Below are 27,335 nucleotides of genomic sequence, written 5' to 3'. Positions count from 1 at the left end.
TCGAAACACGATGACAAAATGGTGTTGGCAGCATACACGACATATGTCACTCATATCTTTCTCTTCAAATCCTGTGAGGTAAACCTAGACTGTACTTTGCATAAAGAAAGTGGTTGTTGAAGAATACATACACACAAACTGGCCAATCAGAATCAGTGTTGCAGAAAAACTGCCCACTTTGAAAGGAATGCTGTGATTGGCGAACACTACATCCATGATTGAAACAAAATGTTGACATTCTTTGACATGAGGCGTCTTCTGGCCTTCCTTTCAAAACGAACACAATACTGGGAAAAAATCCTACCAACTTCTACAGATAAATTGGATCTAAATATGTGAACAGAGATTCTGGGATTGAAAAAATCAGAAGGGACCACGACATATAAATATAAGACCACTAACAACATACTATAAACTAATAAGATCAATTACCTATTTGATATATTTGCTTCGGCATTGAAAAATGAGATGGCAATTTCGGAATTGTATATTATTGCAACCATAAAAGTCAAACGGCAAAAGTGAAAACTTCATTAGTTGCCTTGACAACTGCATCATACAGTATAAAGTACTGTGTCATGTTATGATACCTACAGCAGATTAAAAGAGCTCAATTAATTTATTTTATTTGTCCCTATGTAGGAAATTAAATTCTTACATTAAAGGGACAAACGTTGCTTATCTTTTTAAATTATTTTGGTAATTTATGTTTGATGTGCGAAGTTATTTACGTTGTTCTGCTTATTGAAACATGTTGAATTATCAATCATCAGGCGTCTTTTCATACTATGTGTATTCAAATAACACGTCAATACGCTGATGACGCAATTCCTGGTGTATATCATAAATTATGTAATTGACGCTTTGTTATTATGTGTACGAGCACGGCAGGAGAAGAGGATCCGAGGACTGACAGTATGTTTCAGTGAGCAGAACGACATACATTGTCGATAACAGAAGTAATTTGAAAAGATTGCAACTTTGTCCCCTTAGCAATATGAACTTGACATGATTCTGATAGTAATACTATACAACTAATTTGTGTAAAACTGCTTCACGGGACACATTTTACATTTCAATGAAGATCAGCAAGACAAGGAAGAAACAATAGCACATGGCAAGATTCAAATTTATAGTTCCACAAAATGATGTACAACTAACATACACATAGGTATTTCCCTCATAACAACAATAACTTTACAATACTATATGATGTACTTATACAATACTGGCTTCAACAGAATTATTTGTACCAATGTATGACAAGTCAACAACATTGATGCTTAAGTGAATATTTTCACTTTCAGAAGGGAGATCAAAGTGTAAAGAAATATCTGTTCATTCTGTTTAAAGACCCATATTCCTGATGAAAGTAAACGGAGATCACATTGATCCAAAAGATTTATAATCACAGTCTGACTTTGGTAAACAAGCAGAAAAAAACATACAGGTATACCATATCAGGAAATATGTCCCTTTAAACGGTAAAGGCGGACCTTTCAATGTGATATAACACACACACACACATATCCCTTTTCCTGCCAAGTCCATATTTCACCATCAGGTCAAGATGGTTAAAATTAATGAAACACAACGTATTCCATATGATGTATTTTAACATAATACTGTACATTTGAAGGCTGTTGAAAACATAATACTGTAAAGTTGATTTTTTTTTGACAAAAGATGCTATAACATACCAAGCCAAGTGGGTGAAAATACGTCATGTTTTGGCTCAATACCGCTTTTTACTGACTTGGCTGATGGGGATGTGATACAGTTATTACTGTCTGGCAGGAAAAGGGATAAATTTGCAACCCTGTAAAGATGATTCATACAATATTGCTGGTGTTTCTGTGATAAATACATGTACTGATATACTGGCAATACTTTATAATACGAAACAAAAAAAATCATTGCCTTTACTAAACACTGTGTTTTGTACGACAAGTTGATTTGTCACTGACTACAAGACTTTTATCAGTAACATGTATTGGTATTGGGTAAACTCATGGGAAATTTCCAGCAAGCCAAAATTGGTTTACGGAGTGAACAAATCTGAACTTCTACGAAACATTGCTGCTCATTCATTTCAGCGGCAATATGTTGTGCATTCTTTGCTTCATAGGATGACTTCAAAAAATGACAAATATTCTGCCCAGCAGTGGAAGGCTATGCTATGGAGTTGTGGCACTCTTGGTAGGGCTTACATCACTGCAAACACTTATCAAAATGTGATTTACAACATTTTCAAAAAGTACAGATGAATGATACTTATGAACACTTTGAGCCCAAAAGTATAATTTTACTTATATTGAAAATCAGGAAGTAATGTAAAAATCTGTTTTAGCTTGATCTAAACAAGTATTTGGTGAATAATAGTGGACCAAATTTTTGTAACATGAAAGCATTTCATTGTAAACTGAGGCAGCAGTATTGATGCACTATTGTTATGTTAATCACCTGTGGCAGTTGATTGACAAGAGCGCCACCACTGGCAAGAGTGTGTTGAGGGTCGCGACTGCCAAAGTCATGATACTGGGAGGACCTGATGTCCCATTCTGAGCGGAATAGGTTGTTGCTGAGAATGTCATACATAATACTGAGACTCAAACATTGAATAATGCCAACTTTCACCTTTCCTGTTATTTTGAAAAACAAAATGAACCTCCCTACATCCTGATCAGTGCATAATTCTTTTGTTGTTATTGCACGAATTGACAAACACAAAAGAATACATTTTGAGGCGCCTTCTACCTAAAATATCAAGGTGTACAGTATTTCTTTCAAGGTATTTTATGATAGAAAATCCCAAGGTGACATTAGACTCTTGAAAAGCTTGTCAATTTGATAATTTCTGTGCTTAAAATTGAAATTAGATCTTTCAGTATATAAAATACAATGACAAGGTAATAAGCTGGTCAAGTCATACTTAACCCGGAAATTTTACAGAAAAGCACTGTGTCCTCTTGAGGCAAATTGTAAAACACTTTGCACCAAATTTAAAACGGCATGTTGTATGGAACTTATAAGGCATGGCATCCAAAGAAGGAAATGTGCTTTTTTCACATCATCCCCATATGTAAGTATGGAATATCGGACAGATCTTTTCCAGTGAAAATTGCTTCATAGAAGAGTGTGAAATATGTGCTCAACAACATTCAGTACTGTTCATAAAGTCATTAAACTTAAGGAAAAGGGACAGGACACTTTGAAAGCACTTTATCTCTGGATGATAGAGAGAAAGAAACTTTCACTTGCACACATCAAGGTGTTTTTTTTTCAACTTTTGTGTACATTTTGCTATTATTAATTAGCAAAAAACCATTCTATCTATTCTATCTGTGATAGCATGTCAGAAAGTCATGGAATGTAATTCAGTTTTCCCTGATTTGCATATCAAGTACCTGGCCTCCTTGACTGGCCATTTTGATGAATTTACACACCTGGCAAAATGCCAACTGATCTTCACTACCTGTCAGTGTAGCGTTGAAGGGTTGATTGTCCTATAGAATGTCTTTACTGGCCACATTTTTGAAAACAATTTCTTCAAACTATGTATACAATTTCAATTATGCGGTTAGAGTATCTGAGTTGCTTATCTTGTCATGAGCACATCGTGAACACGAGTTTGTCTGTAGAGAATAAAAAAAACACCTAGTCTTGCCCAAAATCTTTGAAGACCTCCATGAGATGGAAGAGCAGCTTGGTCTTATGGGTGAAGTTTTGGCAGTAAGTACTGAGTCTGTCGCGGAGCTGGACAATGTGTGAATGTATCTCATTCAAACACTGCAGATCATCACTGGCCAGACTTCCATCGACAGATGACTGAGATGACGACTGGCTAGATTGGGACCTAGCTGAATCATCATGGTAAAGCAATGTCAGTGATAGGTGCAGTTTACCTAGGAACAAAAAAAGAGAAATATTCTGCGATAAAAAATTATGACAGCGTTTATTTACAATAGAGTGTAGGAGGTGTATAAATTCAGGAATTGTGTCCTGGCTGCACTGTATCAAATAGCAACTAAGCCAGTCTTGAGTTCAGCGTTTTGATTGTTTTAACTTTCAACCCTTTCACCACCATGGTTTAGCCCAAACCCATTGTTATCAATGGTAGTTGTGGACCTGTCTATAGGGAATTGGGGTGAACAGGTTCAACTTTGCCTCATGAGTCTTGGATATGTTCGAAAGCTTTCTCCCATGCAACACAGCATCCACAAAGTACTACAGACGAATAATAGGAAGTACATTTCTGAAATTTCACAAATACCAGAACATACATTCGTGAACATATTCACACATGCAAGCTGTCATGTGCATACATGTACCAGAATGCATACGTTTATGCACACAAAAGAGTTCACAGCCAAACTCACACATGTACAGGTCTGTCTCATTATAATACAAATTATGTAACATCCTATTGAAATATCCTATCACAACAAATTCCAAGGTAAATGTGGGTGGGGAAGCTTTAAGTATAGCATAAGAGAGACAGATGTGAAAACATTTGAGCTTGGATTTCATTTTTCTGATCTGGAAACCCTCTGCATACAATAAATCTCACACAAAGGAATAGTATAAGTTGATTTTGTAGTCACTCATTTGTTCATCAATTGGAAGAAATATCCGGATCAGATGTTTTCCTCAGGAAACTTCTAAAAGTAGTTTCATTTCTTCTTTTCATATGAAGGTCAGATTTGAAAAATGTAATGAGCTTTTCACATCCCAGGCTCACTGATCAAATAATGCAGACTTGGTCTTTTTTATTCCAATTACAAGGGACATCTCAAAAATCTGGATCAGATGTTTTCCTCAGGAAACTTCTAAAAGTGGTTTCATTTCTTCTTTTCATGTGAAGGTCAGACTTTCTAAATCCTGATAATTATAAATTATGAATATTTGAAAAATGTAATGAGCTTTTTACATCCCAGGCTCACTGATCAAATGATGTAGACTTGGTCTTTTTTATTCCAATTACAAGGGACGTCTCAAAAATTTAGGTATGAAAGCTGCCGATTTTCTTTCCAACTTCAATGCGGATGTATGAAGGCAAGTGCGAGCCTGAGTACTCTGACGTTTTTTAATACATAGGTCCCTGGGCAATTACCTGAACTATTGTAGAGAATCAACAGACTTATTGATGATCACTATACTGAATGTACAATCACATCACAAATATTTGGGTATTGACACTCATTCAACCAGCTCTGAAAACGACTTGCACTGTCAAATCAAATAACTCTTTTAAATTAAACTTGGCAGCGCTAAGACAGGTGCATTGAACCACTTTGGTTTTATTCCCTGGTTTAACAGAGTTATGAACTACATTGTACATGTACACAGCACTAAACCTGCAGTTGGACTTTCACAAGACTTAGAAAGAAGTCACCTAGCTTTCTAACATGCCCAATAGACGCTATGCATACTCACCATGCACACAGCGAAGATGGCTTTGCAATAGACAGTACAGTATCATCACTAACTCCTCACACGCTTCCGCCTCTCTGACTTGCTGGAGTGAGTTGTCTGACTCGTTTGGACACGCAGAAAATGGATTGTTGACTGGCTTCCGTTTGAAATGGTGCTCTAGGATCTTCCTGGCCGAGAGTGCAGCCCAATGCCCCGGCGATCTTACTTCGTTGTAGGAAGAGCTGTCTAGCTCACAGCAGTTTTCCAGCAGGAGTTCAAGCAGTTTGGCTCTGACGAGATGAGATCCCATGGTCTCCAGGAACAGCTGCCTGCACTTCAAACTGGGCAAGGACAGATACTGGTACACCATCTCTTCTGCCACCTTGGTGGCGCTGTCTGACGGATTCCTCGTGACCACCACGCTCATCTCCAGCAGCTTTTGCAGCAACGTCAGCAGCCTCGCGACATGTTCACTTCTGGAATGACTTTCATACGACACAGTCTCTGGAGAAAATTTTATCTTTACACAATCTATCATCCACGTTACCAGACTGTTCAAACGATGGCCTTGCATCTCCGCGGCGAGATAATGGGAGATGATTGACTTTTGGGGAAACCTGGCATAAACTTCCAAGTTATTCTCTAACACACTTATGATGTACTCAAGACAAAGGACATTATTGTAGACTTCTGTCTCCTTCTCCGGGCTATGCAATATTTTCTCCACAACTCCAGACAGAAAGTTCCAGTTCCATAGGTCCACATCACTTTCTAACTCCGGGTGAAGATTTTGAATATGTTTGAGAGTGGCATACACCGACGAGGTGAGCGCCTTGCTTTTACTCTCAAGCAGCACATCTTTAACCAAGTATTTGAGGATTGCCTTGGGTGGTTTCCTCTCGCTGGACACAAAATCCTGGATCAGCTGCACTGCAGCCTCATGGTGACCTTCATCCTGGCAGGCTTCAATGGTGTTCAGATGTTTGCTTCCAAAAGACAGTTTCACATCAGTTGTCCCGTTCAAGTGCCTGCTCTGTACCCCAACAATGGTAGGGGAGGATGAAGACTCTGCAGGCCTCTGGCGATTACCTTCCTGGTGATTACCTTCTAATATGTGCACGTGTACGGGAGCCGTACACAAAATAGTTGGTGGGCCAGTTCTTGACTTTTCCGGTGAGGAGGGGATTCTATTTCTAACTTTCTGAGCATCCTTGCAAGGAGAAACTTCTTGGTTATTCCTCAGAAATGTTTTGATAGGTGTGCGGAGAGGTGAATTTTTTCTGGTTTCTGTGTGCGTTGATATTTCTGTCCTGAGCTGGACGGTGTTACATGCTTTGTCTTTTCCTGTGATCTATTTGTTTCTCTCAGAACATCAAAATTGATATCTAACAGATCACTGTCATGGTCAAAACCACTTTTCTTTCCCCGAGCATCAAAGCAGGTATCTACAAGTTCACTGTCACTGTCAGAACTACTATCAAGAATGATTTCATCCACTATGAACATACTTTCTTGCCTCTTCCTTGGAATGACTGGACTTTCCGTCTCTGATTCCTCTTTTTTACACAGCACTGCTGCATTCAATTTGGAAGAATGTTCTTCCTTTATTTGTTTACCAACCTGTGGCACTGAAGGATTCATTTTCCCGTTTGAAGGATTCATTTTCCCGTTTGACTGCCCCGTGGTACTCTTCTTGCGTTGAAACTCTGACCTTTGCAGTAATTCCCTGGTCAGTGTGTGCAGGATGGGCTGTTTGTCCTCCAGGGTCCTCTCACTGTCAGAGCTGTCTGATGCACTACTCAGCAATATAACTGACTGGTACGATTCGCTGGTGACAGGTGAAGATCTGTGTTTGCCACTTTGCTTCTTCATAAACCTTGAAGTTGTCGTTTTTCCAGACGCTGGACGGTTGGGGGTTGTGAGTGTGTTTGTCGAAGATAATTTTTCTGTAAGCACAGATTTTGGATTGCGTGACGCATTGTGAATTTTTTCAACTTTTTCACTTTTAGCTGGCAAGGACAGAGATTTTTCAAAACCGGTCACTGGCTTTGCATCTGAGGACACAGTCTTAGAGGAGAACTTTGGTTGATTTGGGAAAGGAACTGTCTTTTGCTGGTGTTTACTTGGCTTGACAGCCTCTATTGCACTGTCATTTGGCTTTGCTTTTCTTGAGGAGGACAACACATTCTTGGAATGTTCCATATGCGCAACCTGGCTTTGAGATGATGACTTCTTTATAGGACCTGTTTTGAGTTTTGCTTGGTTTAGAAGAGGCTTTGTGGGAGATGGCGTCAGCTTCATTGGATTTGGCTGGGACTGAGTCTTAGGTGAAACTGGCGACTTCATCTGTCGTGATGCGGGACACGATTTCACTGGTTGTGACACTGGCTTTGACTGATTGACTGATACTTTGGTTTTGACTTCACCATTTGTCAGCTTTTCATGGCCGTGTCTCACAGACTCTGGTTTTCGAACTTTCTGAACTTTGGGATTTTGATGACCATTTGCCTTCAAGCCTACCTTTTCCTGGTGTGTTTTCTTGATATTCCGTTCAGACAGGGAAAGTTTATTGCAATTCATCCTGTGATGACCGTTCACTGTATTTTTAAGTGTTTTGGAATCTGGAGTTGTATCTCTGTTGTACTGATGGCAGCTCCTTTCTGACCTTTGACCCTGTGATTGTAGCTGTGAATGATGTAAGATTTCATTTTCAATGCAATGTCCCCTTCTATTTTGTCCAGATGTACATGTACCAAGCTTGTTGGTTTTCCCAAAGTCCACATCAGATACGTTATTGCTCTGTGATTTGGCTAAATTTGCGGTAGGCTCACCATTAAAGTTTTCAGCTCTGTATCTGTTCCTGACATCCTCAGACGATGTCAGCATTTTCCTTTTTTCATGCATCTTTTTGTCGAAGCACATTTTCAAATTTCCATTGATGTCAAACTTTTCGTTTGGCTGTTTTGAGTTGTGGAGCACTGTTGCACCGTCAGTGTTATGTATGACACTGCTAACTTTCTTTTGCTTCGGTGAACAGCCGTTTTGCAAATTATTGACAGAGTCCTTCCTTTTCTCCCCTCGCTTTTCATGAACTTTGCCATTTGCCAGGGGCGAAACAGTTCCATTGGTGTTTTGAACAGTGGAAACGCAAGCAGACGAGGCAGTGATATTCCTATCAATGCATCCTTTCAGTCTATCACTCTCCCAGTGTACTGGATACACATCACCATGACAAGGTGAAACCGAGTCCTTCCGGTGGATCAGCTCCGGTATATCCGAAACGTTTCCAAAATCTGCTCTCTCCACAGCACTGTTTTTGATCGGTGATATTAGTGAATGTACTCCATTCTTTCTATGGGTCACGGCAAGCTGTCCTGGAGAAGTTTTGTGATCAATTACAACAGCCGAGTCCTTGCTATGTTTATGTTTGAAGAGATATCCAAAATTTGGCAGCTCCTCTTCGCTTGTGTCAGACAAAATATCCACAGAAACAGCGTTGTGTTTTAGCGTCCCAGGAAGAGTCCCCTTTTGGAGCTGAGTTCCAATTTTTCTTGAAGCTGCACGTGGAGTGCTCGGCGTCTTGGCACTTAGCGAACTTGGTAGTGATTGCACTCTATTGAACTGTTCGGCAGTCTTGAAGTCAAAATGCTGGAATTCCCCTGTTTTGCTACTAGGAGAGTCACTGATTGAACACAAGCTAACGACAGAGCCATAATTTGGCCTCTGATAATCAGCTTGGAAATTTACTGATTTACGGTTCACTGCGGTATTCGGCGTCAGAACAGGCGGACTGAGGCCATTGACCTGGTGTTCGGCAAGAGAACTTTCATCGAATCGTTCCAGCTTCGGTGGAGGCGTGTCTCTTCCGGATGAGTAAACATTGTAGTTCCGGGAGAAAGGGCTGAGATCGAACTTTGCATTTGAAGACATAAAGTCCTGGCTGCTGGCTTGGAAAATGCTGCTTGTCTTGTCATATTTTGCAGATGAGTCAACATTTGACATGTAGACGCCTTTTTGTGACATGTGATTTAAACCATCCTACAAGAAAAGACAAAAAATACAATTGTTGTTAGACTTTTGCCTGTGAAACAGAATTGCTGACAATGAAAGCAATGAACAATTTGTTGTCTATACACAGCAAAACATTTGAATTTTTAATACCAGCTGCCGATGAAGACTCACAGTCAATTACATACCGTACGTTCTAAATCAGAATCATCCACAGTTATTCGGATGACAATTTGGTTCAACATTTAATACAGCGACGATGTCCCAAGCCTTGCACATACAAAATGGTCAGAGTGTTTTACTGGCTCGGCCTCCCAACAAACACTTTGCTTTCTGACAGACACATACCATTTGAAAGCAGGATTACAGCTACCATTACAAGAGAAATTGGAGGATGGAAACAAAGCAAGGTTCCCTGACAATAAACAACTTTCACCTATGTGATACGGTTGGCCAGTTTTAACGGTTTGGCCTTTCACCTATTGTCTCAAATGTTGATAGAGCTATTTGATTGGTGGGTATAAATATCTTGGAATGCCGAAATCAGTAGTCTCCAGACCTTGTCGCTTCGCAACTCAATGCTAAGTCACACTCCCTAATGCTTGCAGCGCACTTTTCTATGATTATGATATGCAAGAGCGAAGCACTCTTTGAGACACAAATTTTTTGACCAAAAATGGCAAAAATCGACCGAAAAATACAAAGTTTTCATTGTAATTTGAAGATATCATATTAAGATAATCCCCAGGAACATATTTACCAAATATCAAAGCTATCAGACCTGTAGCTTTAGAGAAACAAATTCTTTGACCAAAAATGGCAAAAATTGCCCCCAAAATACAAAATTGCAGATTTCAGCATAATTTGAGCATATCACATTTCGATCATCACTATCAACCTGTATACCAAATATGAAAGCTATCAGACAAGGGATTTTAAAATTTTTTTAAAAATTATAAAAATTGCCTTAAAAATACAAATTTTGCATATGTCTTCAAAATTTGAACAAATCTGAAATAGGTTATCCCTAGGAACTTACATCCCTAACATCAAAGTGCAAAGTTGATGCTTGAATGCAAAGTTCAATCTTGCAAAAGGATGAGGCATTTTTTAAAATTTCATGGACTGTACAGGTAACTTACAATGCATTGTTCTCAGTATGAAATTGAGTTGAACGGGAGAAAAGATTAGAACAGTTAATCCTATACAGGTATACCAGATCAAAAATTATTATCCTGACTTAAATTGTTTAAGTTTCTAAAAGTAAACCACTGAGCTGATAGACCTATCTAAATATACAACATGTTGTCTGTAACTGATCAATGTGTACAATTAGTTTGCTAAAGTCTGGTTTCCCAGGAGACAAGATTAGGAGAAGACAATTATCTGCCAAGTGATACAGAAACAGTGAGCTCAGAATAAAAAGCTAATTGACACAAGCACATTAATGTATTAGCATATTCCGGAACAAATTCATCTCAATAGAAAATACTACAGTATCTGCTACGTAATGAATATCCTTTTATCATTGAACATGAACGAACATGAACGACATCACATAAGAAACAAAGGCCTTTATTATTTCACATCCTGTCCACAGAATGTATTCTAATTTTATTATGTCCCAAATTTTCTTTTTCTAATATTTCTATTCTGTGGTTGACCTTTAGTGAAAAACTTAATTTTACACATTCACGCAACAATCAACACAACCCTTCTGATTTCCACAGCACAGGCAAGAAGCCTTCTGTGGCCAATCACAGTCAGACACATTGGCAGGGCTCCGTGTACCTGTGCTCCCTCAACTTACAATGCCCTTTTTTCATTATCTTGTGATGAATAGTCTGTGTACAATAGTTCTTTCATTCAAATAAAACCAGGCAACAGAAACGATAAAGTGCATGGAGGAAACTGCTAAAATATGCCGTTTCAATTTGTTGGCAGAATTTTGCAGCTGTACACAGATTTCAGTCTTCAATGGTGCGCTCACATTTGCCTGCAGAATGTGATCACTGCATTTATCATTGGCAAGCTTCCCTTTATAAAAAAAGACATATTTCATTGCATCGCTGTCAAATACTTGTAGAAAACACACAATGTGTCTCTTGTCATGGATTTGGAAGAGATACAATTTTATAACTGCACTTATTCGGTAGGGAACTTCATTGGCAAACAATGTCTGTAAGTACCCTAAATTTTGTTTTTCTTATTGGATTTTATCGGCTGCGATTAACCACTCTGGAAGTCTGCAACGCTGAGTTAAATAGCTCTACAAATCATTCATTAAAATGTCAAAAAAGCACGACTGCACCAAATTTCCCCAGCCAATCTTTAGGGATCTTTCATTTTACAAAAGGTTGACATTGTGATCTAAGAAAAGAAATTTAAAAAACTCAAGCATTGTGATATTTCAAGATCTGGCAATATTAATTTCATCAGGACAACTGCTTGGCCAGAAGAAAATGACCATTTATAGGAAAGAAGGGCTTCACTTTTTGCATCTTCATTAAAAAGTGAACTTCTTTGCCGTAAATAGTTAACTAATTAACTCTTTACGGAGTAGATGTACTTCATTTGTCAAAACAGCAAATCAATTTGGCATCAGCAAACTACTACGTCACAAACTACACGTCCACTAACATAGGATAGTGATGAAATGATGAGCATGTGAACAGCCATACACATTGAAACCAGGTTACAAAAATATGCATGAGAAGAACACTGAGTACCACAGACTAACTGTTCCCTAAAATTCAAAATGAACACTTCATTCCTGATACACCACTTCAAATAAAAGACAAGAAGTGACGGCATTTCTATAATTAACTTACTGACGACAAACAACCCACCCTTTTAAATTCAGCAAAATCGGAACAATAACAGAAATAAATCCACACGTTAATTACAACCACCAAGAGCTGCAATTGCTGGTTTGTCACATGTTATGTACAAAGAGACAAAAACAATTGCTGTGAGCATTTCGAAAACTAAAACAGTTCCTTAACTGTTCACGATGACAATTATAATATACATACATCAATAAAATATGACCGGTTATTGCGGTAGTTAGTTTTCTAACCATGATGAAAAAAATCCATCTACACTTACCATTGCAACTGAATGAAAATGGTATCCAAGTTGTAACATGGCTTAATTACTACCACCACAGTTCTCACAAGTCAAAATTGTGAACAGATAAGATTAGAATATTCACGATAGCTTGGGCTGAGCAGCGGCGTTGCTAACTGTGGGCATGGGTGTTTTGTAGGTCACACACAACAATGCTACACAAATGAACTGATATCCTCCTGCGTTTTGGAAGGGAAGTGGATTACATCAGCCTCATGTGACTAGCTGTCCTCATTTGCATACCTAAGGCCACCTCATCATTTAAAAGCGGAGTACACTCCATTCGTAATGCGGGTACCTTTTGAACCTTGCATGCATGAGCCGGGCTACATGCAACTCATCACAACAGATGGAAGATTCCATTCTATGGAAAAAGGTGATGTTGGGTACATATATCTGTCCTTGTTTCTGTGCAGTCCTACACACATGTGACTACAAACAAAACATTGCAACGTTTTTATTTCATTTTCAAACTCCAGATTATTTTCTCAAGAGATGTTTACATCAGATTATCACAACAGTAAATTTGCTTCATGCTCTATGTACATAACTTTCATGAAAACAGCCAATATCCTCTTCAATACTGGGAAACACATGTCATACAATCTTCAATGAAAAGCAAAGTGTCTCCCGGACAAGAAGGGCTCCGTTCTATAAAACCACTGTAAATTGATACATATGCTTCAAAATAAGCAACGCAAATCAAGCTGGTATAGGCATACTGTGTGTATTGACATTCTGTCTGCTCACAATTACTACAAGTAGCTTTGAAGAAATTGATTGGTATGGGTAAGCAGTACAATATGTACTTGTACACAGATGTACTGTAGTGCCAAGTAATTCCTTATCACCAAAGGAGTGGATAAAGCTCTCACAGTGGATTAGAACATTTTTATCCGTATATTGTCTCTCTTTTTTATTTGTCAGATCAGATTTTCCCCCTTTGCTTTTCACAACCTTAAATCAGCACCGATTGAAGTTCTGAAAATCTACAAAAATGTAAGCGCACACTGCAAATTCACCCTTGGCATAAATAAGTTTTCAAAAATGTCGAAAATGGTGTCAAGGTAAGACTTGATTGTTTGCGGCATGAGAATGATCAGTCATGCAAGGCTGCAGACAAAAGTTACTGTCTGCAGTGTCTTTGTATGCCATGAAACACCATGGGCATTGTCTTGATGAATACCGTACATGAGGCAAACAAACCAAGGACAAACCTTAGAGATTTGGGCATTAGTCACTGAACATAATTCACGCAAAACCAAGTACCCATGAATGTGGCTTTTGTATCATCACTGCACATGGTTAAACCTCCCCATGTGTGAGAGAGTTCATGAAGACCTATTTTAGTCTCCTTTCATCTGTACTTGATTTTAGTCTCTTCATCTGTACTTGATGAGCGATCTATGCTCATGGTTCTAGCGCAGTGTACCGTATAAGCTTGTACATCAGTCAGTGTGTGCAGGCTTGTACGTCAGTCAGTGTGTGCAGGCTTGTACGTCAGTCAGTGTGCACATGATCGAGTATGGAAAATGATTGTCAATAAATTGAAATATTTGTGTAGGAATAGCAGTGAATTTAGAGTTTGAAGTACCCATGTACATGTATTGTATCTGTACCTGGGATCCTAGGATGGTTAGCAAACCATAATATCTACATGGCAGCAGCAAAGACCATCAAAACTGCACTAAACAATTACTGAAAGCACCAGGATACATGTATATGCATTTCTGTTTTCTTCATAGCACTTATTCTTCTGAATAAAATCTGTACATATCACGTATCGATCATTTTTTTTATGGGAAAATGAATTTTGCATGACATTATTTATGTTTCCTCTAACAACATACTATGCAGGAACATACTGGACCGGTAGTAGGTGCAGTGTGATAATTCATATAAATTGAACAAACATGATACTCTGTTGATTGGAAATTGGAAAAGGTTACGAGCATGTGACAAAAGGTGCTGGAAGAGAATCTTACTTTATTGTGTGAGGTCTCCAATACTATACTCGATGAATTATGGATTAGCAAGAATTTGCTTGATGTTGAGGCAATTGCATGAGCATGACAGTACCGACATTAACACTCGAAAATGAAAGTGTAGCCATGTGGAATTTTATCTTGGACACACACAATTGAGGAAGAAGGGTGTTGTCTCCTGAAAGGTTGCTCCATCCCTGAATAAAGTTTTGTACAAAGCCTGCTAGTCTTGTCACTAACGAATCGGTTTTGAAACTGGAGTGCAAATACTTGACTGATACAGTTGGAAATTGACCTTTGACATGCTCCCCGTTCTTTTTCTGCTTTAATAAAATCAACAGGACGTCCTTTGATTCATGAGGTTCTTATGCATTTGCCATCTGCCAGGACATTGGAAAAGAAATATTGTATTTATCTTTGAATGTATTTTTTGTTTTGACAGGTGTGGAACACAGATTTTGAACGTTTGAGAAAACTGTGTCTTCATGTGTTCAGATTTGCTGAATGAAGAAATTCAACAAACTTGAAACTGAAATCAACAGGCAGTGGACCTATTTGAGTTGTTGAAACCTCGCAAAAGAATTTTAGAAAATGAGTCACACAAACTAATGTATAGTGTGACAGAAAATTAACTTTTGAAAGGCTTGCATTTTTTATAAATCTATTGTTACCATGTTCCAATGTTGAATAATAATCAGAAAGCTATTTATTCCATTCTGTGGTCACACAAAAATAGAATGGTCTTCATTACGAGCTGATGGTCAGACAAACATAACAGTTTCTGATTTTTGTTTCAAAGGAACAGCAAAGAAGCAGTGAAAACCTGCAAGCATACCGGTATGCATCAAACCATCGATGCGATATCGGAAATTATTATTGTATACGCTTTGAGTGGGCGTAGATCAAAGTAGAAGGTAGTACATGAGATGATAGACAGCAGCAAAACTACAGGTATGACTGTGAGTTTGAATGACGTCAATAATCACAGTTACATATACTTTATGTTTACCCTTGAAGTACATTAAGACATTTTGAAATTCTCTTCAACATCTGCTTCACATTTTGCCTTGATGTTTCTTTTTTCCTGAAAGGACTTTGGCTAGTGCAGTCAGCAACAGAATGCTTCTCCTTTCATATATCATCTTTGTCACGTACAAATGTCAACCCCAAAGAATACTGTACATGCGGCATTTGTAGCAGGGATCCACCATGTGGGGTGGGGGTGTGCCATATATTTTCTGCCTTGAAGTATTTCAAAAAGATACTGACACAAAAAATACATCAAATTCTGTCATCCAAAGCACAGTCACCGTCGAAAGATCTCGAGGCCATGATTATCATTTCACTTAGTTATGATTTATTGATGTTGCCATAGCAACAAACTTCACACTCTAATTGCTTTGAATAAAAAATGCTTCGCAACTAAAAAACTGTGATACATGTATATGTCTGTAAAGCTATTTCTCAAGTTCAAAAGCAAACATTCATTCACAGAGGGTTGAGTTGGGATGGGAGAGGGTTTTTGGCCTAATCTGATTGGGGACTTTCACCGACGCTAAAATTATTACATCTACACAGAACGAGAATTGTAGAAAAGGTGTGGAGTGACATTAAAGGACAGTGGAAATTTTCAATCATACAAATGTCATGTTTATTGATGAGATCTGGTACATTAATTCACCTGGATTGATAATGTTTTATGATTGCAGGCAAACACTACCTTATAGCTACAGCCATTCTCTTGCATAGCCCTGCATATGGGACAGGGAGAGACAACACCTTAGTTCCAATGTTTTTGCTTGCATGGACAGTTGTATATTTAAGCAATAATAAATAAATAATATGAAGTGAACTGGTCAAAATCTCGTAGTATACCGTCGCTGGGTGTGATTTATTGCTATTATATCATAACAGTATATTGAAATTATGGCTTGGAACGTCAAAAAAGGGATTTTTGCTCAAGCTGAGAACTCGCGCGTATGCCAGCCGTGGTATATCGCAATATACCACGGTTCTTTTTGCGTCTCGACCAATCAGAGCGCTGTATTTGCGCCATCAATATACTGGTATGATATAATTAACTATAATTATAGGACCTATTCAGTGTATTCTAAAAGGAGTCATTTCACTTATTGAAATTATTTAGCCTGTCTCTAATATTGCACTACTTTCCAAAGCGTTTGCCTTTTTTGATTTAATGTTTTCAAAAACTATAGCATGAAAAATCAATCCCAAGGGTCATATTTTTATGATAGGAAGATCGGTGTCATCTGGTTAGGGTTGGGGTAAATGTCCTGTAAACTATTTGCCTATTTCTCTCTCAGGGGTTGAAACAAAGGTCAGTTACCCTGCACTGCATTCATGGCTAAATCTACCCAAACACATTAGCTTTTCCATTATTTTGCCCGAACCATTAACGTAAAACCTTTAAATGAAAAAAAAAAGATCCAGAACTACTCCAGATCCAAAACACAAGAATCAGATCATTTATTTGCATGACAACAATACAACAAAACTGTGTTTTATGGAGGGCTTCCACTTGTTGATCATTAATAATTAATTACGCAGGCAAAACTGTTAATTATCATTTTACTGAGATAATTAAACCCTTTAGGTACAGAAAAACCTTGGCAATTGTACAGATTTGCTAGCTGCCTGTCCTTGTACACGTACGATAGCATCAACATTAAAACACTGTAACCACAATCTATCACGCCTGAATCATATATACTCCTAAAACATAAAGGAATAATGAGTCAATCGATTTCCATATCTGATATGGTGGCAAGGGTTTGGATTGGTAAAAAACCTTCGTGTCCTTCGTGTTATTCGCATGTTAAGTTTCTGGGAGATGATTACCTGATGATTGCGGATTGACCTTTGACATTATCAGATATAAAACTGAACCAGTTTGTTAGCTCCGCTGTCAGCGACGCGGAGCTTATCAAATAGGTTGATTTTCCGTCGTCGTCCGTCGTCGTCGTCGTCCGTCGTCCGTCGTCGTCCGTCAACAATTGCCTTCTCCTCTGAAACCGCAAGTCCAATTGCTTTGAAATTTTATATGCAGTTCACTTAAGGTGACCTCACTTCAGTTTGTTCAAATCGTGGTGAAATTTGCATATTTGTATTTTTGGGGCATTTTTTGGTGTTTTTGGTAAAAAAATCTCCTTCTCTGAAACCGCTTGTCCGATTGCTTTGAAATTTGATATGCAGTTTGCTTAGGGTGACTTCAGTCAGATTTCTTCAAATCGTGGCGAAATTTGCATATTTGTATTTTTAAGGCAATTTTTGTCATTTCTGGTAAAAAAATCTTTAAAAATCTTCTTCTTCAAAACTGCCAGTCAGATAGCTTTGATATTTGGTACATAGGTCCCTAGGGATGATCTATATCAGATTTGTTCAAATTGTGCAGAAATATGCAAATTTGCATTTTTAAGGCAATTTTTGCCATTTTTTGTCAAAAAATTTATTTCTCAAAAAGTACTGGTCTGATAGTTTTGAAATTTGGTATACAGGTTTCTATCGATGAACTAAGTAATATGTATTGAATTTCTGATGAAATCTGTAATTTTGTATTTTAAGGGCAATTTTTGCCATTTTTGGTCAAAAAATGTGTATTTCCAAAACTACTCATCCGATAGCTTTGAAATTTGGTATACAGGTTCCTACAGATTAACTATATGATAGTTATTGAAATTATGATGAAATCTACAATTTTGTAATTTTGGGGCAATTTTTACCAGTTTTGGTCAAAAAATGTGTATTTCCAAAACTACTCATCCGATAGCTTTGAAATTTGGTGTACAGGTTCCTACAGATAAACTAAATGATAATTATTGAAATTATGATGAAATCTGCAATTTTGTAATTTTGGGGCAATTTTTGCCATTTTTGGTCAAAACATGTGTTTCTCAAAAAGTACTGGTCTGATAGCTTTGAAATTTGGTATACAGGTTTCTACAGATGAGCTAAGTAATATATATTGAATTTCTGATGAAATCTGTAATTTTGTATTTTTGGGGCAATTTTTGCCATTTTTGGTCAAAAAATGTGTATATTCAAAACTACTCATCTGATAGCTTTGAAATTTGGTATACAGGTTTCCATAGATGAACTTAATGATATTTATTGAAATAATGATGAAATCTGCAATTTTGAATTTTTGGGGCAATTCTTCCTATTTTTGGTCAAAAAATGCGTTTCAAAAAAAGTACTAATGAACTAAATTTGATCTTTTGAAATTATGATGAAATCTGCAATTTTACTTTGGGGGCAATTGTTGCCATTTTGGTCAAAAAATTTATTCTCAAAAACTACTCATCAGATAGCTTTGGTTGACATGCTCTTTGGGATGATCCTATGTGATACATTCAAAGTATGATGAAATCTTCAATTGCGTATTTTTGCAGCTTATTTTAGCCACTTTTTTCTGGCCACTGCATCGAGCTATCAAAGATTTCCACCCTTCTTCATCAACATGTGTCAAAAATAGTTATTCTCTACATAAACACAGCGGAGCTATATCGGCCGCTAGGTCGCTTGTTGTTATCTGTATTAAACACACCTGTTGCAGTTTTCTCTCTGCTGTCCGGATGTCCAATGTCCTTGAAAAGACTACCCTGTACAGCAACATTGCACAATGTATGCACAAAATCAGACACATAAAGGATACAAAGTGACCTGTATCAAACAATTTGATTTTCTTGTGATGTTCATAGAAATTTCACACAAAAAAGTTGTGTATTGTACTCAGCTTTGATTATTGGAATGTGATGGGTACGAAAGGACAGCTGGAGTACAGGTGATTTGGTTCCCATGGACACAAATGCTGGTATAATTGTTGAAAGTAGCAAACTTAGGAAGCAGAACTTAAAACGTAGTCAGTTTAAAAGGGATTTCTGGAAATCAAAGTGGTGATCCTATGAAATTTTGCCATTTGATTGTCAGGATATTTTCATACTGGTGGTTTAAAACCTCATACTTTGCTGCCCACCCCTAAATTTTTCCTTCTCTTTTGAGGAATCAAGCAAAAACTGTACCGTTTTAATGAACACTTAGAAACAGGATAAAGTTGAATTGTGACAGTAACAGGAATTTGAGTAATCCCAGTGTTCTATGGTTTTGATAACCAACAGCTGTCTACCTCTGAATGATATCGATCTCTGTTATCATCAAACGACTGTTTATCATACTCATTTCAACAAATACGGGTAGTTGTCTTTCACTGATATTGCATCAACTTATAAACAGACTGTACACTGTGCTTTTTGTGCAACTTTGTACCCGTATTGGATTTGCCTTGGCTGAGTTGTACCATTTCTAGGGTATGCATTGATGGAATTTACCATCAAGTGATGGATGCCATGTCAATGAATGAATTGCACATCATTTATCTCATCCTACAATACAAACACCACAATGTTGGACAAATCTATACACACACAATCAGATCTTTGTTCAACCAATACCCTGCACCAGATCCATGCCTTTGTAAATACAGAAGTGAGTGAGGTGGGTCCACCACTGTACAGTCTCAATGTAACTCTGACATATTCTCAACTAACACTCCTATCATCAGGATCTGCAAAGATGTAATATTTTTTCTAGAAGTGTCTAAAGAAAGACTATTCAAAGAAAATCATTGCCCAGAAAATCAAAATCTTGTAAACTTCACCTTTCCTTCTGAGTTCACATGGAGGTGCAAAAAAGAGACGTGAGTCAGAACATGAAATTGTTGCCTGAGAAAGAGAAAGACACTCACCTTCAGACTCAATTCTATTGCAGTCTTTATGTCATCTTCTAACTGCTTATCAACATCCAAACTGCTGGAATATCTGTTGATGTCAGTCATCATGGAATTGGCCTACAGCATGAAATAAAATGGTAAAATGTGGTTTGTCTACATCCGTTTGATTTGCTTCATGAGTCAAAAGACTTTCACACTGTTTGTGAGTAAATATGTGATGGAATGGAAACGAGATGTGCAATTACAAACAAACAGACATATTACAACAAGTGAATTTTGTGTTTCAGTCTGCATTACCAAATGAAAATTAGCAACCGTATTTGTGCTACACACAGAATGTACACGCCCATACGGCCCATTTCACTCTCATCTAGTCTTGTGTCAGCATTGTCTGAGTTTATGAATGATACATGTATGTCTTTTTTTCGCGACCTACTGAACGCTCCCTCCCCTCCGAGAAATTGTTGTCCGGTAAACAAAAGTCAGAACATATCCAACGCACAAGAATATCTGTATTTGAAAGCATATGTATACTTTTGTTGGAATGGACATTATTTTCTCCTATGTAGACACATAGCTTGCGTAAAAAATTCATGGGCAATTGTCTGCTTACTACCTCGGTGATAAACGTTTGTCATACAGGTGAACAGCAGATCCTTGACGCCCACTTCAATGTTGTTAAATGATCCATTTATGACCACTTGCTTTTTTAAGGCCTCATCAAATTCACCAGCACAACACAGCATGCATGCAGTGAGCTACATGTACACTTACTTGTAGCTATCAAATTGTTTGTTGACTATCCTGAAATCCTTCGCGTGCTTATGCCAGTCTGTTATTTTTTATCTCACTTAATTTATCATTTATGTAGTTATCGTTTCACCAACAGCAACACTTACCCACACTGAGTTCTGCTTATGTAATATTAAAGTGAGTCACAAGTTTCTGAACACTGCCCTCACAGGCCTGGCACAAATGATGTTTTATAAGTGCAAGTATTCATTCACAATTGATCATGTATATGTACCAACCAATAGAAAGGTGCTATGCATGATGTACATATGTTGATATATGATAATTGTTTAGAGACACAACAATGCCTTTATAGAGAGATTGGCAATCTATACAGGAGTGCAAAAATCATCTGCTTGCTATCCAGCACTGATTAGATAAAATGTCTAAAAATAAAGGTATTGGCAACTTGGTTCCAATTCTAACATAGATGTCAATGATTATAGTGCTGCATATTACCATATGCAAATCCAGAGATAAGGACTCATTATCCATGGAGAATATTCATATATCTTATATCTTGCTCTGTAACATGTTAGCATTTTGTGTGCTCTCTCACAGCCCCTTACTGGCTATGTGTAGACACTGTGGCTGGTGTAGCCTAGGCTCAGTGAGTTGGTGCAGCCAGTGAGGCCTCGCTAAGCTGGCTAATCGGGCTTGTGCCAAACCTGGCCACACTAGTGCGTAGCCAGCGAAGGGCTGTGAGAGACTAGTCTCTAAGCATTTTAATATTGACGTTCTTCCGACACTTACAATTGGACATTAGCTTGTACTGGTACAGCCATAGAATCTATCCTTTAAATTCAGGGCTCTTGAAAGCCCAAGGTGGCAAGGGCCTGGACTCAAACCTACATTCTAATCTACATGTCCCACAGTATTTGCAATAACTGTGATGTGATAGTTGTCTTGTGGCTGGTCCAGGCAAATAAGTGATTACATCATTGCTGATATGGACTTGATAAGATACAGCTCACCAAAGTATAGTGACATTATGGCCTAAAAACTTCACAGTTACACAAATAAACTGCCAATATTAAAACCTTACCATAATTTTTCACAATTACTTGTGTATTATGGGCAACTTTTGCTCTACTTGTCTACAACTGTTGAAAACGCTAGTATGTGCTGCTGTGTGTAAAATTAAGAAGGGAGCATTTGCTAGAGTTTTCAAATTCAATACAACACCTGGGACATCAGTGAAACTGACAGCCATATGCCTCATAAACCATAGCCGGCAAACTCAACTATCTATGCATAAACCCACGTGCCTACTGTAAAAAAGTTCATACTTAGGTTAAACCTGAGGCACTATTGTGTTAAAAGTATTTCTGTCATAGGAACGCCACTACATACAAGTGAATAGACTGACCAGGCCGTTGCTATACTCAGCGTTCTACCTGCTGATTCTTTTGTCCGTTTTCTGCATAGTTCTTGTGAGGCCATAAAATGATCAGAAATGCCATGCATGGTTGGTAGCGGGTTAAGAAATAGAACCATTGAATCACATCAATGAATAAACAACACATTCTATAGAGTAAAGTGCAACATGGGATTCATGGCCATAGTTGACCCTATGTAGGGTCAATGGTTGGTGAAAAATGTAAGATGAACTGTTTGTCTCAAAACAGTATCTTGTAACAAGAATGGGAAAATTTTCAGAGTAATGTAATTGTTGAATGGATTGTTTCTCCTTGATAAGAAAGTTTTGGCGGGAAAAGGTCAGGTTGATCCCGTGTAGGGTCAATGGATGGTGGAAAATGTAAGATGAACTGTATGTCTCAAGACAGTATCTTGTAACAAGAATGGGAACATTCCAGTGTAATATTGAATGGATTGTTTCTCCTTGATATGAAAGTTTTGGCGGGAAAAGTTAGGTTGACCAAATGTAGGGTCAATGGATGGTGGAAAATGTAAGATGAACTTTATGTCTCAAAAGGGTATCTTGTAACAAGAATGGGAACATTTCCAGTGTAATATTGAATGGATTTTTTCTTCTTGATAAGAAAGTTTTGGCGGGAAAACTATCTGATGTGACAGTCGTACGATGGGATCAGCAGATAGTATGAGTGTTTGCTAGAATACACAAATTACAGGACATATCTATCAAGAATTAACCTAATCCTATGAAGAATGTTATCACTGGTTACTGACGGAAACTACAGCGGATTACTGATGAAAGCAGAGTATTTTCCATCAAATAATGTCTTCATTCAACAGATGTACAGAGGCTGCAAAGACCAGATGAATCAAAGGACTGGTATGCAACATATCAAGTACAGAAATTACTATAATACCATGGCCCAGTGTTGCCTGTCTACACCAAGTACTTTCTTTCAGCAAATAGTCACTTCGCTCAGTAGGGCTACAGGCTACAGCCACTGTAGACTGTAGACCTGAGCATACACCATGCAACAGTCTGGGAAAACAGACCCAGGTGAACGGACCCAGGTAAACGGACAGAGAACTGAGCTAGAGATGTACTGTATACAGTACCGGTAAATGTGTATCTATCGCCTGGCTTGTCAAAGACAATGCTCTAGTATACAGTGCACACTATATTGTGTTTGATAAGCAAGGCGATACATGCCAACTGGCAAAGAAAGGAAAAAGGGCAAGGATGGCATCATGGTCTAGTGGTTTTCAGAATATACTCTGGTATCTACATGTACATCTGGACAATAAGTAGCATTTAATTTGTGACTAGACTGTCAAAAGTGTCTTGTTTGCCTGAAATAGCATAGCCAGTATCATAGGCAAGTGCCAAACAATAGGAATAAATTCAATACTTCACCCATGACTGATTGCTGAAGACATGAGTGGTTGTGCCTGGCACTCATCAAAAAAAGCAGATTTGAAAGGTCAAATGGCAGAAGCATCGGTGGATAGTCTATTTTGTGACCAGAAAAGATGTCCCTGATTTGTAAAATTACCACTGGAAGCAGCCTTCTGCTCCCCATTCCAGGGTGTCTTGTCAGTCTGAAGTGATGAAAACATTATGGTGAGAATGCTGCCGGCATGATACTATGATACTGTAGTGTATGTGTGCTAGTAGTGATAATATTGCAAAGTTTAATGAGACAGTTGGTTTGGGAATTGTTCTTAAAATTAACTTGGAAACCCTGCCAACATTTAAGACTACATGGAAATATATTGTCATATCTCAAAGACACATTTGCTGACAAAATATCATAGCTCCTCTTGTCTGTCTTGGAGAGTCTAACCCTTCACCACCTGTTGGCAAAATGGACCAGTCCTTCCCAGTACATTTCCAAGCAAACCAATCACATGTCTCCACATATCTGAAAGCAGGTGACGTAGCCTTAGAGTCAGAATGTCATGGTTAGACAATAACTGAATCAAATTGAGATGCAGTAAAAAAACCATCTTTCAAGCAGTTCTTTCTTTCATACCAACAAATGCAGTATTGGTAATTATCACATCACATCATATGATCTCACTTCCGGGATAACAAAAAGTACACATTTTTACATCCACAGTAAATTTTTTCCTTTTCAATGTGATTTGTTGAAAAATAAGAGATGCACTATTTAAAGTTTCATTCTCTACAATAAATGCGGCCTCACTAGGTGATGTTTGCATCATAAAACATGCAGGTCACTGATAAGAATTATCACTGGCAAAGTAATGGTAAAGAAGGTACACTTCGCAGTTCCAAAAATTTCTTACTTGACAATTGTTAGTTGACTGTAAAATTTTGTCTACAACTGTGGACAGGTTGTGCCTGACTGTGTATAGGCTGAGCAAGACACACAGTAAAATGAAACAAGTCTATAGCCTTGAAAGTCTGAATTGTCCTGGCAGTTTAATTTGCATGATTGTGGTGAATGAATTTTAAATTTTTAATTGAGAGGAAGCTTTCATTCAACAGAAGACTTACGAATTGATTGGCAAACAGACAGACTGATATACACACAGGCGGACTGCTACTCTGCGGGAGGCTGTTGACTTCGGAGATAGAGACCAGTAATAAAGGATTGCCTCGAAATAGCCATTCCATATCATGAGCAAAGAATAGACAAAAGTTTTCTGATTTGATAAGCACAGATGCAGTGCTGTCACATCTTGACGATACAAATAGAACAGTGAAGATTTCATGTCTAGTGACAACTGCAACTGCAACTTTTTGCACAAATCTGACATACTGATAAAAATATTGGAACTGAACCCAGGTAGCTTCGTCTGATTTCAAAATTTACCCACCACCAACCACCTACACATAAAGATCATTATTCCATTTCCAATTATTTTTCACATATTAGTGTAGCGTGACTTTTAATAAAACGATTATGCACTCCGTTGCAGTGTTCGTAAGTGGATACAAGCTCCTTCTATTATGCATGGCACTACAAAGCATTGTGTCAGGTATGTTCAGTTTTGGTAAAGACTTACTTTTGCTTGCATATTTTTTGTACACCCAAGATTACAACATGTATTTGCTCACTCAAATTTTCGGACACGTTCCTTGTACAAAGGCAATGGTACTAACACTACTATAATAATATATTCGACCACAGTGGAAATAAGTCTTTCGACTTTCTGTGTGATCCATGCACAATATTGTTGTTTTGTTGGTTATTTTGTGTATTTAATAGCGCTGATCGCAAATGATGTCACTGTTCTCTCTCATTAATATGCATAAATAAACATTTGTCCGCATTTTCCGCATAAACGATGAAAATAAAACCTGCGAGTGTTAGAATGGCTATTTAGCGTCACACTTATTCGTATGAATTGATGACTGAGACTAAAGCTGCAACAACAGCCGCGCATACAACAACAAAATTTGTCCAAATTTCAGCATATTTGTCCGAAAGTCATGCGCTTACACAGCTATATTTAGTAACAAACCTGAAATCGCGATCAACGCTATTATGTTGTGCAAAATAAAATCAATAAAATAAAAAAAACATTTGGCAAATCGTTCTGATTTTGATGAGCAAAACATTTACAACATGGAAAACCTTAGCTCTAAGACTTGTGAAAATTTAAAATTTCAAAAATATGACTTGAAAAGTACATATATGATCACTAGTACACGTCTCCATTAATCGCATAGCTTACAGTACATCAAACACATGTACCTATACGGGTATACAACTATTTGTGGTTGTTGTCTGAAATTTAATGAAATGGTTGCGTTGTTTATCCTTTCACATAGTAACTTATAAACGATTTAGTACAATGATGCTTGACGATGAGAATACTCAAAAGCGAAATCAAGCTCTAAAATAACAAAAAAATAGAAAATCTTTTTCGTACAAAAAAAAGAATGAACAAATCAGGGTAGCTCTGCAAACCCGTTTAGTAGCGGTTTAAATGTACCCCTTGGGGTACGTTTTTCAGTATATGGGGAGGTATGGAGCTTGTACATAATTTTTTGTTCTAAGCTCCTCCACGTCCACAGAGAACAGCATATCATGGAACCCTCTACTACCTTCATGAGCATATAAAACACGAAAGCGATTGACCGTATTCCGTAGCGTTGTCTACCTTTGACCTTGTTGGACGCTCGAAAGATGATACAGTGACAGCAGTAGACTGTTTACGGTTACCATCGACAATTTCTTGACGTACATTGCCAATATACAATCACCTATTTCCTCACCTTCCTCTCCGATTAGACTGGTGTTGCATTTATGAGATTAAGATAAGATTGATTTTCTGTCACATGAATAGTAAATATAGATTACTGCGTATCTCTGCCACTACCGGTAAAGTCCGCCCAGGTACAGTATTCACCAAAATCTAATGTTGTGTTGATGCGCAGCGTCTCGGAAGCTGATATCTAAAGTAAAACAACAGCGAACACTGTACTTGCCTGCAAACTGCGCTCGATGGCTAATCGCATATCTTCTTGGAACTTCTGCTCATCTGTAAAGCTGTCTGTGCTCATCCTAACCCGTTCCCTGTCTCTGTTTTTCATGTCTGTAGGTTTGCGAGGAGCTCGATCTCTAGGCTTTTTCCGACGGCGTGACCTTGCAGCCATGGTTTTGATCGGCTGGTTGCAGCAGCTATAGTCACGGTCTTTGAACGGTCCACGCTCACCGTTTCTACTACCCGTTCTCGGCGTGCACACACCCGGTTTTTCGTCGACATCTGAGTCCGAGCTGATTACTATGACGTCGTCATCTTCGTCATCGCTTATCATGACGACCGCAGGTGTATGGGCCATGGTACCAAGCTAAAACAGTACGCTCACGTATCACTCATCACCGCGATTTCACCGCCATTTTCTATAT

At 38.1% G+C, this 27,335-nt stretch overlaps 2 protein-coding genes across 3 annotated transcripts; both read right to left on the bottom strand.

Moving 5' to 3' along the window:
* Window positions 1–1,347: 1,347 nt before the first annotated feature.
* Window positions 1,348–27,335, bottom strand: LOC139119894 (uncharacterized). 2 transcript variants are annotated; one of them, XM_070683841.1, is made up of 4 exons: window positions 26,915–27,335; window positions 20,299–20,400; window positions 5,437–9,453; window positions 1,348–3,905 (listed from the first exon to the last, which is right to left on the bottom strand). In XM_070683841.1, exons 1-3 carry the CDS (start codon window positions 27,266–27,268, stop codon window positions 6,655–6,657), a joined length of 3,255 nt encoding a protein of 1,084 aa, XP_070539942.1. In that variant the 5' UTR covers window positions 27,269–27,335; the 3' UTR covers window positions 1,348–3,905; window positions 5,437–6,654. The 2 variants fall into 2 exon arrangements, with proteins under 2 accessions (XP_070539942.1, XP_070539944.1); XM_070683843.1 differs by lacking the exons at window positions 20,299–20,400; window positions 26,915–27,335 and adding an exon at window positions 12,532–12,789.
* LOC139120617 (SUMO-interacting motif-containing protein 1-like) lies at window positions 3,658–6,624 on the bottom strand. The gene is made up of 3 exons (XM_070685126.1): window positions 6,553–6,624; window positions 5,437–6,448; window positions 3,658–3,905 (listed from the first exon to the last, which is right to left on the bottom strand). The coding sequence occupies exons 1-3, from the start codon at window positions 6,622–6,624 to the stop codon at window positions 3,658–3,660; spliced, it is 1,332 nt and encodes a 443-aa protein (XP_070541227.1).

The sequence above is a fragment of the Ptychodera flava genome, chromosome 20 (assembly GCF_041260155.1).
Source record: "Ptychodera flava strain L36383 chromosome 20, AS_Pfla_20210202, whole genome shotgun sequence".
In the NCBI taxonomy this organism is placed as follows: domain Eukaryota; kingdom Metazoa; phylum Hemichordata; class Enteropneusta; family Ptychoderidae; genus Ptychodera; species Ptychodera flava.
The sequence above is the reverse complement of the archived record's forward strand: the minus strand, read 5'-3'. Positions and strand labels throughout refer to the sequence as shown.

Bases quoted from the DNA above. Each gene is read 5' to 3' on its own strand.
- LOC139120617 (XM_070685126.1), bottom strand. From the start codon at position 6,624: ATGCTCAGAAAGTTAGAAATAGAATCCCCTCCTCACCGGAAAAGTCAA. The intron at 6,449-6,552 runs GTACGGCTCCCG...GTTGGGGTACAG, and splicing joins TGGCCCACCAACTATTTTGT to AGCAGGCACTTGAACGGGAC. The intron at 3,906-5,436 runs GTGAGTATGCAT...TTTTGTTCCTAG, and splicing joins CCATCTTCGCTGTGTGCATG to GTAAACTGCACCTATCACTG.
- LOC139119894 (XM_070683841.1), bottom strand. From the start codon at position 27,268: ATGGCCCATACACCTGCGGTCGTCATGATAAGCGATGACGAAGATGAC. The intron at 20,401-26,914 runs GCAAGTACAGTG...TTCATGCTGTAG, and splicing joins CCATCGAGCGCAGTTTGCAG to GCCAATTCCATGATGACTGA. The intron at 9,454-20,298 runs GTGAGTGTCTTT...CTTTTCTTGTAG, and splicing joins CAATAGAATTGAGTCTGAAG to GATGGTTTAAATCACATGTC.